At 33.0% G+C, this 15,673-nt stretch overlaps 1 protein-coding gene across 1 annotated transcript; it reads right to left on the bottom strand.

The window, feature by feature from the left end:
• Window positions 1–6,235: 6,235 nt before the first annotated feature.
• Window positions 6,236–8,596, bottom strand: LOC127106260 (protein SAR DEFICIENT 1). Its single transcript, XM_051043562.1, has 6 exons — window positions 8,416–8,596; window positions 8,189–8,264; window positions 7,528–8,086; window positions 7,266–7,426; window positions 6,979–7,176; window positions 6,236–6,882 (listed from the first exon to the last, which is right to left on the bottom strand). Exons 1-6 carry the CDS (start codon window positions 8,496–8,498, stop codon window positions 6,493–6,495), a joined length of 1,467 nt encoding a protein of 488 aa, XP_050899519.1. The 5' UTR covers window positions 8,499–8,596; the 3' UTR covers window positions 6,236–6,492.
• Between the last annotated feature and the right edge of the window lie 7,077 nt (window positions 8,597–15,673).

Genomic DNA, 15,673 nt, shown 5'->3' with positions numbered 1-15,673 from the left:
GTCTCTCTAACCATCTCCCACCTTCAAATCCATGATTGAGTGCACAATTGACTTGTGTTGACTTTTCTAGGGTTTCAGTTGACCTGGCTATGCTCTGATGAAATCCAAGCCTTTACCACTTGAGATCTTGATTCAAAATGATGTCATGGCTCATATGAACTTTTGCGAATGATCATGGTGCCCAAATTCTCAAGAATGGCCACCATCTATAGCTCAATGACTGCCTTTGACTGTCTTGACCTGTAATGGCTTCCTCTGCAAGTAACAAGGTTAGATGACATATTTTTGTACTTTTGGATAGTAAACAAATGAAAAGCAATGATATACAAATGCAAAACATGCTTGGTGATCAAGAACCACTCTCAAAAGATGACCCACCCACAGGGAAGCAGGCAAGGTGCACAATGATCCTTGAGGCAATGATATGATATGATATAATATGATGAGGGATCTTAGGGACAAAATTGGGGTCTTACAAACATCACAATGCATTACAAGATCTTTGGGATAACTTTGAGTTATTATTTCTATAATTGTTATTGCTTAAGATCACAAGTTTACTTATCTTTTAATATATTATAAATCTTAGAAAGTTTTAAAACCTTTGTGATTGTTGCACAACTGTTATACTTATGATTGTGTATAAAAGTATATTGGTTATCTTATTTACTAAACTTCTATTTAAAGTAGAGGAAAGTATCTTGCTTGTGTGCTTGAGCAAGGAAGATTTTTTCTAGGTTGATTAAGAAAGGAAGTCTCTTGTCTGAGGACTTAAGAAAGAAAGTCTCTTTGTAGGTTGATTGAGTAAGGAAGTCTCTTGTCAGAGTGAGCAGAAGTCTCTTTCTAGGTTGATTGAGCATTGAAGTCTCTTGCAAGTGTGCTTGAGCAATTTGTAACTTGTTTGGTTATAGTGAAAAGCTATTATTGAGGCAAGGGGACTAGACTACTCTCAGTTGAGTAAAGGAACCATGATAATATTTGTGTGTTGCTTGAATTTACTTTTGAACTTTATATTTCCACTACTGTGTTTTGTTCTGATATCAGAGTCAGAACATTATTCAAAATCTGAACTTGTTGGTTCAGAAGTGAAACGTTTTTAAGTATATACAATTCAACACCTTTCTTCTTGTATATTTTTTCACCTTCATAGGGTACTCATATTCTTGTAAAGCATATAGAGTTTACAATCATAGAACATATTTTACTGAAGAATTTGTTCATGTTGTTTTTGATGAATCATCCACCCAAAAGACGTAGAAATGTATTTGTTCTGATGTTTCAAGTGTGAAATAGAAAACTTTGTCGATGACAATGATCTAAAAGAGGATCCTTCTCCAAGAACTATCAGGGAGGACATTAGTAACGACAAAGAGGAAAGCAAACAGGAGGAAGATAAACAATATACTGAATTTGCATGTCTCGAATACATTCATAAGGAAACCTCCATGTGGTTTTGTTGCTTGTCCCTTAAGCAATGCTTTGTGTCTAATATTTTATTCAAGTCTCCTTGTCAATTGTACATCTTTAAGTATCAAGTTTGAATATGTATTTTAACATGCTTAATTCAAACTATTTGTAATTAAGTAAGAACGTTATTCTTCAACTCAATTAGATGATTTTGTGGAACAAGAACCATACCTGAGATTAATTTAAGTAATGTCAAAAGTAAAAGCTCAAGACGTTCTTGAAAACTTGAATTTTTGAGATTTTGGATGTGTGATTCGAATCACACAATCCCTTGAGTCGAATCAAACATGGCAGAGAAGAATCAGGATTTTGTGTGAGCTTATGGGTTGAATCATGACTTGCACTTGATTCAAGCATGCACACTATGATTTGAATCAAAGGTTGTACATGAGTCAAATCATAGATCTTTCTTCAACCTATGTGAAGTTTGAGTCAAATCATGACTAAAACATGACTTGAATCATAGGCCTTGTGAGCCAAATCATGCCTTACTCTTGATTCAAACCATGCAAAAAGGTGTATGTATTTAAAGTATATATAATTGTTCTTCACTACTTGGCCACTTGACTAAAATCACAAAATACTCTTGACTCGAATCAAACATGATTTTTTCACTAATTTTTGTGCTTCATCTCCCGCACCTATAAATCATTTTTGTCTTTCACAAACCTCACAATATTAGAAAACACATTCTTCCATTGATGATTTGAAGACACACAAACCACTTGTTCTTTCTTTTGTTAAAAGAGTTTGAATATTTACTAAACACTTACAAATAATTTCTTTTATCTTCTATCTCATTATTTTCATTGTTATATGTATTCTAAACTTATCTTGGAATATTCGTGATTGGTTGAGGAGATTCATTATGAATTTAAATTTTCTTTAAATATTTTTTTAAGATTTCATAGGCTTGCAAGATTATGTGGTGTTGTGTCTGGTTGTGAAAATTCAAGTGAAAAAGAAATACGTTCTTCTCTCCAGGTTGACCTTGGTAGTACTGTGTGGAAGTCAACATACAGGGTGTGAGTTCTTTTCAATCTTCGAACAATCTAACATTGAAGATATCAATGAAATTGTATGGAAATTGTCGCAGATGGAGACATGGAAGCATGTTGTTGGAGATGGAAGGTTCAAGAAGTGAGTTCGAGTAAAGATTTCGTATAGAGTTCAATCTATGAAATTGTGTACAAGTCAAGATCCTGAACAAAGAATTTTATATTTTTAGCATTTATTTTTGGACTTGTGATTGTACATACTCTTGTAATAGTGGATTAAGCACAAAGCGATGACGAATGTGCCAAACCACTATGAATCTCTATGTACAATATTCTCTTTCTCTCTCTCTCCCTCTCTCTCTATCTCTCTCTCTCTCTCACACATCTGATTTCATAGTTGATAACATGATTAGGTTGTTTATATTGCTTTCTATAATCGCTAGTAGTAGGTTTTGTTAGAATCAGTTGTTCAATTTTGTCTCAGTGTGAATTAAGTCTGAAAACTTTGATAGTATAATCTTAATTGTATTGAAATTTATTAAATAACACTTCCCATAAAATTGAACAATTAGGAAATCCTATTGGTTTCTATATTTTGGTGAAATTCAAAAGTTCATCATGGTTGTATTGTAAATTGTTTGAGTAAACTAGCATAGCTTCCAATCAATAAGCATAATCTCTTTTATGCAAACCTTTCTTCCACCATGCAAAACATTTTTTTTTGAAACTCTGATAAAAACATTTTTTCAAACAAAACTTTTATTTTGGGAGGTCTATTCACCCCCTTCCCCTCTAGACCGTCATTAGTCCATATTCTCACGCAATAGAGACCTCACCTCAGATGCCTTTAGATTAGATTGTTGTAAAAGATCATCTGTTGGATCAAGTGCTAGGCGACATTAGGAAAGTTTTAAGTATGAGATCAAAGTTAACAATTCCTATAAGTATTACGCTTTGATATCTCATACTGAACCTGAGACGATATTTGATGCCTTAGTTGATGAAGGATGGTTATTTGTTATGCGGTTCCTATTATTTTTATGATCTTAAAATGGGTATACCTAGAACAAACCTAGAATCTAGGACACATGCACAAACTTTATGGATAAAGCAACAATTATTGGATTATAATTTAAAACTCAGTTGCGTTCCAATCAAATGCGATAACACTAGCGCAATAAGCCTCACTAAGAATCTTGTAATTCATTCATGTACTAAACATATAGAGATCAAACACCATTTCCTTAAGGATCATGTTGAAAAGAGAGATGTTATTTTTTAATATGTGGATACAAAAAATTAGCTTGTTGATATCTTTCTAAAACTATTATCCTCTTAACCTTTCCACAAGATATATAGTGAATTGGGAATCCAAGATTCGTCGAGCTTTAAATAGATTTGGTTTCCTATTTAATTTACTTTGCTATATGTTTATGTTTTACAACTAACATTTTATTTTAGCTAATTTAATTAAACCAACATTATTTTTATGTTTCTTTAACTCACGTATTATTTTATATCATTGTTTGTATTTTGTTTTCATATGATCATTTGTTTAATTCTTAAATTCATGATTTCATACATTCATTCATAAGTTGTTATATGATTATTTATCTATTGCATTTAATATATTTTTAATTTTTTATTATTAATTATGGTATTTTGATCGAACTCTAGCCTTGACAAGGTTAGTTTCATGGTTTGGTAAGTAGTTGAAGATGTGTGTGACGTAGTCAAAGTCCATTCTTGCATGCAGAAAATATTTTAGCTTCTTCTTTAATTTAGAATATTGAATTGTGTCAGTCTGTTGGGTAAATTGTTTAATATGTTAGTTGAAAGCTAGGGTTTAGTTATCTTATAAATAACATACTAGTCATCACTTCTCCTTCAATCCCTGATAATCCTGTTCAGGTGGATAAAGTGATATGGTTGAGATTCAATTGTAAATATTGTACCCTAATGTGTAATTGAATCAAGAATCCAATTTTTAACCACTTTGATTGTTCTTTCTCTTCTCTTCTCTCCTTTCTTTCTCTTTGTGGTTTTCTTGTTGAACAAGAAACTGATCATGCTCTATTTTCTTGGGCATCATTTCACAACATTAATTATGTGCATTTGAGCATTATTGTGTTTGTTCACGCATTATTTAATCTTCCATTCATAGAAATTTTGATCATGTAATTGTGTTTTGCGGTGTAATTGCATGTATAATTACATATTTATTGTATTTAGCATGTCTATATTCATATTATGTATTCAAACTCTGATTTGTATATTGTTCTTAGCTATGTTTAGCTCATTTGTCTCTATGGAATATCGTTTATGTTACTGGTTCTATTTGTGTTTAGCCTCATTAGCATCTATCTATTTTCGATCATGTTAAAAGGGAATAAGTTATGATGTGAGTCTAGATTTTTTTAATGTTTTTTATGTTGTTGTGTATTAAATAGTGTTTCATGGGGAGCACAAGTAATTTTAGAAAAGCATTGATCACGTTTCTCCTTTGCTTGAAGTCGACTCAATTTAAGGAGAAAGATTTTTTAGCATCAAATGGGAAGACTAAAGTTACATGTCTATGATAAATTTAAAGGGGAGACCTATACGTGGTTTTGTTGCTTGTCTCTTAAGCTTTACTTTCATTTTAGTATTATATTTGAGTCTCCTCTTCAATTGTTCATTTTTAAGGATCGATTTTTGGATCAGTATTTTAGCATGCATAATTTAAATTGTTTGTGTTTGAGTATGAATAGTATGTTTTAAGTCAATTAGTCGAGTTTTTATAAGAGCCACATTTGACAATTGGTTCAAGTCATGTCACAAGTAGAATCTCAAAATACCATTAAGAACTTCAAATTTGAGATTTTAGATGTGTGATTCGAGTCACACATAGTCAAATTAAATCAAACAGATGGAAAACGGGAGATTTTGTAGGTCTCTGAGTTGAATCACAGATTGAACATGATTCAAATCATGCAGTCCTGTGAGTCGAATCACAACTTCTACATGAGTCGAAAATAGACTTTATGTCGATTACTATGTCATTTGAGTTGAATCATAGCTGCTTCATGACTCGAATCATATTTTTCCTGACTGGAATCATGCTATGTGTTTGACTTGAATCAAATATTATTTTTTCACTAATTTTTGTGTTTCATCTCCAGCATCTAAGATCATTTTTCTCTCTCAAAATCATTCACAATATTAGAAAACATACACTTTCATTGATAATTTTAAAACTCATAAACCACTTGTTCTATCATTTTCAAAAGAGTTTTAAATCTTTCTTGAACACTTGCAAACAATTTCTTTCTTCTTCTATCTCATTCTTTTTCCATTGTTGCATGAATCTGAATTCTATCTTTGAAGATTCGTGATAGATTGAGGAGATTCGTTTTAGATTTTAATGTTTCTTTGAAAATTTGTTAAAGATTTCAGAGACTTGCAAGAGTGTGTGGTGTTGTAACTAGTTCTAACAATTCTAGTGAAAAAGAAGGAAGTTCTTCTATCCCGGTTGACCTTCGTAGTGTTGTGTGGAATCCTACAGACAGAGTATGAGTCCTTCTCAATCTTCGGAAAAACCAATGCTCAAGACCGAACAAAATTTTAATCACAAAATTTTACTTATGAATATGTTGTTTAAATACAAGAGCGTTAACGATAAGAAGTTGATTTATGTAGGATCGGTCTATCTTTCACTATGTTAAATTTACATCAACTTTATTTTTAATATTTTTCGCATGCTCTAAATAAAAATACTTCTTTGTAATTGCTTTTCTGTTTTGCAAATTGTAATTGCTGAAATTTTGATAAACATATCAACACTGGCCAATAAAGGCAGGTTTGCATACTTTTTGAAGAACATGAACAAGAGCCATATTCCACACAACCTTAAAATGGGCCTAGAAAATCACTAAACTAACTACAAAGAGATATCAAAGTAAGCCCAACTTTAGACAAAATTGTCTTGGCTACATCCTTTTTTCTGGGCCAACACTTGACACTAATATTTCTCAAATGACTACATTTTCTAATGCCACCTTGAGGAAGAGGCTCCACCAATGACTGGTCCTGAACTTGAAGGTGTTATATCACCACCATCTGATTGGGACTCTGAAAAACTATAATGCATTCCATTCATGAATGGTGACGTGGCAAATGGTGACCATTCTATACACCCTATTTCTGCATTATTATTATTATTATTATTATTATCATTATTGTTTGCTACATAGTTTCCACCTTCTATACATTTACCTCCAAAATACTCATTCTCACCATATCCTATAACCGATGCTCCATGATTATTATTACAGTTTTGAATTTGACTTGCTTCCACATTCTCATTCAAACCCTCATCAATTTCCTCCAACTCATTCCATCTAGCATATGCTTCTCTCACATAGTTTTGTATGAAACTCTGTTAATGAAACAAACTATAGGTTAAAAATCATATCTTATAGTAAAATTAAAATGATGGAACAAACAAGGACATTTTTAGTATAATTTAATGTACCTTGTTGATGTTATTAATGTCTCTGTTGGGAATGGTATGACCATTGATGGTATAAGCTCTAACCATTTGACATATGGCATTCAGATGAATGGTGAATTGAGGACCACGGTACACATATAGTTTGTTTCCCATTACACAAGTCTTTGCATGTTTCATTGTTACATCCCACATTTTCTCTGACATTCCAACACCTAGTATCTGAATGCAAAATCATATAAACATTATTTAACACTAATGATATTTTATTGAGTTTAGAGAGAGTGTGTTGTATTAGTATATGTATGTACCTTTCGGAGTCTATGAGTATCAACTACAGATAGTTTGAGAAATTCTTGAACTGTTGTGATCTTTGCTGCAGTCAATTTTTTGTGAAAAGCTCCATCTTTTCCGATCTTCTCTAAACGCCATACTTCGTCATTTAGGTTTGGTGGATGGTGTTTCTTGTACACTTCATTTGTATAAAAAAAGTTTAATTAGTTTTATATTTCAACAACAAATGAAGACATGTTACCAACTAACTATTATTTAAAGGAAAGAAAGAAAACTCACATTCGCCACGATGATCCTTAACAACAAAAGGCTCGGTCATGCCTTCACGAATTTGAACATTTTGATTATTCCCGATAGCAACTCTAACACCGAGTCTAAACTTTCTGCTACGAATCCAGCTTGAATTATCGGTGAACTCAATATCCCCGATTGGTGCAATTCCATCTCTCATAGTAAGATTCAATTCACCGGTTAGCAATGGCCTCTTCCCGGTTCTTTCTTTCACAATATTACTATTGAATTCTTCACTAGTCCATGATGATTCCTTTTCACTAGATGGAAAATCTCCATCAAGAACTACAATTTCTATCTTGATTGGGTGAGGCAGACTTGTAGGGACAATTTGGTCATTGCTTTTGTCGACAAGAATCACATTGATCGAGTATCCATCCATGTCTAATAATCTACTACTTGTGAAAATTGAAAGTGAAAGCTTCTTTTTGAAAATGAATTGAAAGCTTGATGGATGTTCCATTGCTTGAAGTCTCAATGAAGGTGACTTTGTTATCGATCGCGATGGATAACATTGTCTCATTGCCCGTTCTACTTCTTCGTTCACCTGATCGTATTAAGGGCACGTTTGTTACGGATAAGTTTAATTAAAAAATAGTTGATAGTAATTTCATTTGTAAATAATGGTAAAAAATGAATTGTTACTTACCACTCTTCTAAGTAATGGCTCCAAGCCAGAGAAAAGGTTTTGCATGTTTTTCACCATAACAACTTCTCCTATTACCCTATCACATGAAAATTGAAAGTAATTAATATTAATATGCAACATTTAATAAATATATAAATATAGTTGGATCATGAAAAATAATTAAGAATATTAAGCAAAGAGAATGAAAGAATGAATATTTTGATTAGTTTAAGGAATAAAAAACATACGAAGCAAAAGAAGGTGTTGTTGTAGTTCTGATACGTTTGTGTTTGTCTTGATCAGAATCCTCCAAAAGACGTTTGGCAGCCATTTTGATGAAGAATTTAGGAGCTGTTTGGATAGGTTATGTTGGTGTATAAGAAAATGATGAAGTGAAGAAGGTATAGTTTAGATGAATGAAAAGTAGAATGAGAGGATTTGAGAATTTATATGGGAAAAGAAGAAGGTTCTTGGAATGTTGGTGGAAATAGCCAAGCAAATATCAATTATTAGAAATTAGATTGCTTTCAATTTGATATATGTGACATGTAAAGACTTTGGACATAACAACCATCGTAAGTCAACTTGAATATTTATCATTTTCCCAATTGGAAAAAATTATATGCTTACAAGGTTAAAGACGTGTGGGACCCAGAAATTATTTTGAAATGCCTTTTTGTTATAGTTGAATCAAAGCCGCAAAATTAAAAATCACAAATTATTTATCAAATAACCACTAGATCAAATAAGGCATAATCAATTACTTAACTAAGATTGAAACATCTTACCATTTTCTCTTAATTATTTTTTTACACAATTCTAATTTACACTACACGATGTTTCACGATTTTGAAAATTAGCCACAAAAGAAATTACTGGATTGAGTTGCGGACTAGGTCACTCTCTTTAAGACGTTTCACGGCACTGTCCAAAATTACGAAAAGTAGTCGAACTGGACCTCCAGGATAAAACAGTTCAGTTCTATACTTTACGATTACTACTTGCATGGTAGATAATCGATCTAGAAATACACTCTCTTATGGTACAAAGACCATTCGAATATGATATAAATATCACTCGTAGTATATGGTATAACGATCAGTCGTAATAATTTCTCAAACTAAGAGAAGTTCAAATAATTCTCCAAAGAGAATTCAAAAATTAATACTTGTAATTTCTCAACTCAAACGAGGAGAAATTAACATAATTCTCTAAAGAGAATTCAAGAAAATACTCAAAAAATTCAACGAGTAGAGAGATGGGGGGAGAAGTTGGCGTTTCGACAATTTGAAAGACGCGGAGTTATGAGAGTGAGAAAGAAAAAACTCAAAATAAGTTTTTGGTGTAATTTAGAATGAAACAAGGATTTTCCTTATATAATGAAGTGAGGAAAGAAATATATTTCACCTAAGCAATGTGGGACTAAGGGATTTTTTCAACTAACACAATTTGGGACTTAACTTAAGGATCTTTTTCAAATTCATCTTCCTATATTTAAATACTGACATGATATTCCAACAATCCCCCACTTGGATTTTAAAAAAAGTGTTTCATAAGTATCGTTAAACGTTTCTAAGATTGTGAATAAACAAAGGTGTCTACGACTTGAACATTTGCGTAGCAAGTAGGATTTTGATTCAATAAGAGTGACACAATTGTCTTGAACTCTATCTCAGACATCAAACCCGCACACAACCTTTTCTTAAGGTGTATTCTAATAGCTCACGCTTCGATGGTCCTGCACGTGTATCCCGATTTAGTGAAGGCTCTAGGAATTTTGCCTCGTAACTCCATAGGAACCGACCTAAGTTCCACAGTCACATAGGTGAGTCTATCAAGACTATTCTTGTTCCTGTAGCATAGGTACTCCCTCATACAAAGTATAGATCTCTTAAGAGTTTATATTATCTCATTCTTTTATCGCTTCAGGATTCATGCATCTCTTATTTACTCTAGCATGATCACCTCATATTACTCAGAACTTGTTATTACCCATTGAACCTATTTCTTGGGATCTTTAGTCATTTAGGTCAGGTTACCATCATTAGCAACTCATTTCTCTATAGGCATTAGTCCCATCTTCTTTGATGTATTATGTACTTTCTCTCTAGCTAATCCTTTCATCAAAGGATCTGCTAAATTTACATTAGTGCGTATATGATCCACTCTTACAGCTCTTTTAGAGATACAATATCTGACATTGTTGTGATTCTTTCTTATTTGACATCTTTTACCATTATAATAACGGTTCTCAATTTTTTTCAATAGTCGCAGTACTATCGTAGTGGATCAACACAACTGACATAGGTTTTTCCAACAAAGGGATCTCATCTAGCAAGCATCTTAACCAACTTGCTTCTTCATTAGCAATTGCTAATGTTGTCATCTCAAACTCCATCATGGACTGAGCCAAGATAGTCTGTTTCTTTGATTTTCAAAATACAACTCCTCCAACTATATTGAATATATAGTCACTAGTTACTTTAGAAACATCTGATAAGATATTCCAATCTGCATCATTGTATCCTTCAAGTACAACGGGAAATTTATGATAATGCAAACCAAGATTCACGGTCTTTTAAGATATCATGTTTAAGATATCGCGTGACTATCTAAATAGCTTGTAAATGTTCATTACTCAGCCTACTAGTAAACCTGCACAATAATCCTACGACATATGCAATGTCGGGTCTAGTACAATCAGAGGTATATCTAAGACTGTCAATTATGCTCGCATATTTTGTTTGTCTGACACTTTCACTAGTCCTCTTAAATAGTTCCACACTTGGATTTTATGGCGTGCACACATATTTATAGTCAAAGTAATTCTATTTCTTTAAGATCTTCTCCAGATAGTGTGATTGATCCAAAGAGATTCTTTGTTCGAATCTCGTGATCTTGATACCAAGAATCACGTTCGCTTCTCTGAAGTCTTTCATATCAAATTTGTTGCACAACAATGATTTCACATCATTAACAAACTGAATGTTTGATCCAAATATGAGTAGATCGTCTACATAGAGACATATGCTAGTGCAAATATGATTCTCAAATTTGTAATAAACATATTTGTCACTTTCATTCACTTTGTACCCATTCGATATCATTAAGTTATAAAACTTATCATGTCATTAGGTTGGACCTTGTTTTAGACCATACAAAGGCTTATCTAACTTACAAACCTTGTTTTCTTGCCCATGAATTACAAACCTTTCTAGTTGGTCCATATAGATTTCTTCTTCTAAGTCATCATTTAAAAAAAGTTGTTTTAACCTCCATTTGGTATATTGTTAAGTTATAAATAGCATCCATTGAATTAAGTATCCTAATGGGTGTAATTCAAGTTCCTGGAGAAAAAGTATTGAAGAAATCTTTATTTTCTTTTTGCCTAAAACCTTTGGCTACAAGGCAAGCCTTGTACTTATCAATTGTTCCATCAGGTTTTAGTTTCTTTTTCAAAGCACGTTTACAAACTATTGATTTACAACCATGAGGCAAGTCTACTAACTGCAAGGTCATGTTAGATTCCAGAGAATCTATCTTATCATAAATAACTTCTTGCCACAAATCTGCATCTAGAGATGACAAGGCTTCTTAAATATTTATTGGATATTCTTCTGCATTATAAGTCGCATACTCGGGATCATAGTCGTTAGAAACTCTTACTATTTTACTTCGTCGAAGTTCTATTTCTACTTTGTTATTGCTTTCAATGCCTCTTATCACAGGAATATGATTCAATTCAGTGCCCCCACTATTTCTAAATTTGAAAGAAAATTTGTCTTCATAGAATTCAACATCTTTCGATTCTATGATAATTTTAGCATTTAGGTCATAAGACATGTATGTTTTACTGTTTGTTGCATACCCACTGAATAAACATGCATAGGCTATATTAACGAGTTTGACTCGCTTTGAATCCAGAATTCTAACATAAGCCAGACAGTACCAAGTTCGTAAATAAGACAAGGTTGGTTGTCTTTCCTTTAATATCTCATAAGGAGAGATCTTACTTTTTGACTTGAGAACTCTATTCAGGACATAGCAAACAGTAAACAAAATTTCCCCCCACCAATGAGATGCAACACCAAAATTCGACGTAATAATAATAACTAGTTCAGTAACAGTTCTATTCTTCCTATCTTCTTTATCATTCATTTCAGGAGAATATGGTGCAGTCGTTTCATGTAAAATTCAATGTTGTTTATAAAATTCATTAAATAAACTGAAATAATATTCAGTTCCCTTATCACTACGAATTATCTTAATCTTGTTACTAAATTGAATTTCAATTTCATTCACAAAAGTCTTAAACATAGCAGTTTCCCAAAAATATCATTTTTAGTGATTGTGTACAAATCTACCCCAATAAACTGACTAAATCATGCCTTATTCAGAAGAAAACCAAAAACAAGATTCTTTATAATCTCTAAAGCATACATGACATCCTTCAAGATTACAGTTTTTTCAGAGGTGGACTATATTCCACTTCTCCAATACCGATAACATTAGTGGTGCGGGTAACTCCCAACAACGCTTTCTTATTTGTGTATGTTTTAAACATTGCACAATCATAACAGGCATGATGAGAGGAGCCAATTTCTAACCACCAAACATAAGAATCACCAATCACGTTGACTTCAGTGATCAAAGCAATAAATTGCTCATCAGTCAAGTTAACATGTGCATTAGGGACATCACGAGGTTCAACCCTGATCTTACATTCTTTAATCATATGACCTAGTTTTCCATAATTGAATGAAGAGAAAACATCAGTGCCATTTTGTTATGGTTGTGATTGTTCCCTATCGATTGGAGTAATTTGGACCCTTGAAGGGTTCTCATTCTTAATTCGGTTCACAATATTGCAGTTATGATTGTTTAATTATTTGTCAAATGGCTTCAGAGCTACACCAAATTTATTTTTCTTGTTTGAAACAAACAAGACTTTTTCTCTTTGATCAGGAAAATAATCAGACTCTCAATTAAAAATTCTTTTATTTTGCAGCAAAGCATAATTTTAAAAACTTTCAAACTATGGGGCAGTTTGTCAATAATAAGGGAAATTTAAAATGGTTCATCTAAACACATACCTTTTGTGATGATCTCATAAGCAATCTTTTGAAGTTCGTGACATTGAGTCTCCACAGATCTTTCACCTATACCATATGATACTTGAAATAGTGACTATCTGCATACTCCTTTGCTCCAACTTCTTCGCACCACACTTGTTTTTCAGAGCATACCAAACCTATTTTACAGTATTGCAACTACTGTAATAATCATAAATCATCCCCGAGTCGATTTAGAATATGATTTTATAATCATTCTCTTTTCATAAGGTGATTTCTTTTCTGAGCTGTAAATATTCGCTTTAAATCCACTTTTTTCCCGTTAATTTCTTCTTTAGTCATGGCAGTTCGAAACGTTAAAATTATTGTTTCACGATTTTGAAAATTAGCCACAGAAGAAATTATTTGGTCGAGTCACGGACTAGGTCGCTCTTTTTAAGACGTTTCGCGACACTGCCCTAAGTTATGTAACGCAGTCGAACTACCGTGCCGCCTCTAGGATAAAACAACTCAACTCTATACTGTACGATTACTACTTGCATGGTAGATAATTGATCTAGAAATACCCCTCTGATGGTACAAAATGTAAGACCTCAATTTTCACCCTAAGATCCCTCATGCAATCTCATCATATGCATTAGCATTAGGATCATAGCTTGGCATCCTCCTTACCCCTTTTCATTGGGTTTGTTTTGGGAGAGATCACCAAGCACCACGTGATTGTATCATACTTGTATGTTTATAATTTTACTAACCAAAATACCAAAAATATGTCTTTGTATTTGCCTAACTCTTTTGTAGGTAAGGCATGGTCCCCATTGGTCTATCAAGTTCACATCTAGGGTTTAAGACCCCTATTGCTAAGAGCACAACCAAGGAATGATCCATATTGTCTTTAAGCATCATATATGAGTCCCCATGATCTCTACATGTTATTTTGACCAAGTTTTCTTCAAGAGTTTGGAGTTGATTTGCCTTGGAAACCCTAGTTTGTCTAGGTATCCCGAGTAACTTCTTCAACAAGCTTCCTCATCAATTGATCGAATTTCTCAAGGGACACTCCAAAATTCATCATCTTATGCATATGTGATCTACCATGAGCCTAAAAAGTCAAGAGAATTGCAAGTTAGCAAGTTGGTTGATGGTGGTTGGCTAGATGAATTCATCTAATCAAAACTGGGTCTCCCTAGACCCTATCTCCTACAATTTTCACCATATGAATATTATTCCAAGAGCAAAGTTACTCTAAATGACATTCCAAACAACTTTTATGTTTAGGTCTAGAGCTAATTTTGCTTGGAAAGTCATTTTCTATGTTGAAACATTATAGGTCATTTTGTCTAAACCCTAATTTGAAAGTCAACTTCTCAAGGCCATAACTTGCTCAATTTTTATGAGATGAAAGATTTCCAAGTTGCACAATCAAATTCAAGATGTCTAATTCAACTTTTATGTTTTGAGTGAAAGCTAAATCAACTTTATGAGCATGTGATATGAGGATACAATATAGGTCATTTTGGACCAATACCATTGAACAAGTGATTTTCCTCAACTTCAAAAATGCATAACTCTCTCATTATAAATCCAAATGATGTCAAATTGGTGACCATTTTAAATTTCTTTTAAAGAGATACAACTTTGATGAAGACACTTTTCTCATTTGGAGCTCACATAAAAAGTTTAGTAGGGTGGAACGTTGAGGTATATGGCTTGACACTTAGAAAAAATTTCAACATGTTGAAATTTCCAAACTTCCACCTCAAATTTCACCTTGATCCAAGTTCCAAATGGAAACGTGTTCAACATAAGAGTTTTTCCTATTGATCTAATCTTTCCAAAAAGTCCCAATTCATTCATTTTGGACAATGTATGATAGGGTTGCGTATGGTTTTAACAGGTCTGCATCATTGGTGGAAATCAAAGTTCAAATGATCACATAACATTGCCTTGCCATTCAAGCTTCATTCCAACCTCATTTCAGATGCATTTGAACCTAATTGGATTGCTTCATAAGCCTGTACACGCCCATGCAAGCTTGCATCATGCAATTGCCAAAATTGGAAACATTTTCAAGTGTGCAAATAACACTTCCAAATGCTATAAATATGGAACCTCTGAGCTTATTTGAGAGGATCCTTACGCGTCAGCTTTGCCCCCTCTATTCAAACCCTCATAATTCAAAGGAAAACTTGATAATTTTCACTTGAAAATTGAGTTTGAATCTCACTGTTTGGAGATTCAAAAACTCCAGGATCCAAAGCTTCTTTCCATTCCTAATCCACTTCTGCAAGTCATTTGACCAAGATCAAACAAGAATTGAAGCAAGGAAGAGAAAGTTCTATACAACATTGAAGATATTTTCCAAAACTTTTCTTCTTTTCGATTCTCACTCAATTCTCATCAATTCTCTTAGATCTTTGGTTGTCTGAATTCC

The sequence above is a fragment of the Lathyrus oleraceus genome, chromosome 7, assembly GCF_024323335.1.
Source record: "Lathyrus oleraceus cultivar Zhongwan6 chromosome 7, CAAS_Psat_ZW6_1.0, whole genome shotgun sequence".
NCBI lineage: Eukaryota > Viridiplantae > Streptophyta > Magnoliopsida > Fabales > Fabaceae > Lathyrus > Lathyrus oleraceus.
The sequence above is the reverse complement of the archived record's forward strand: the minus strand, read 5'-3'. Positions and strand labels throughout refer to the sequence as shown.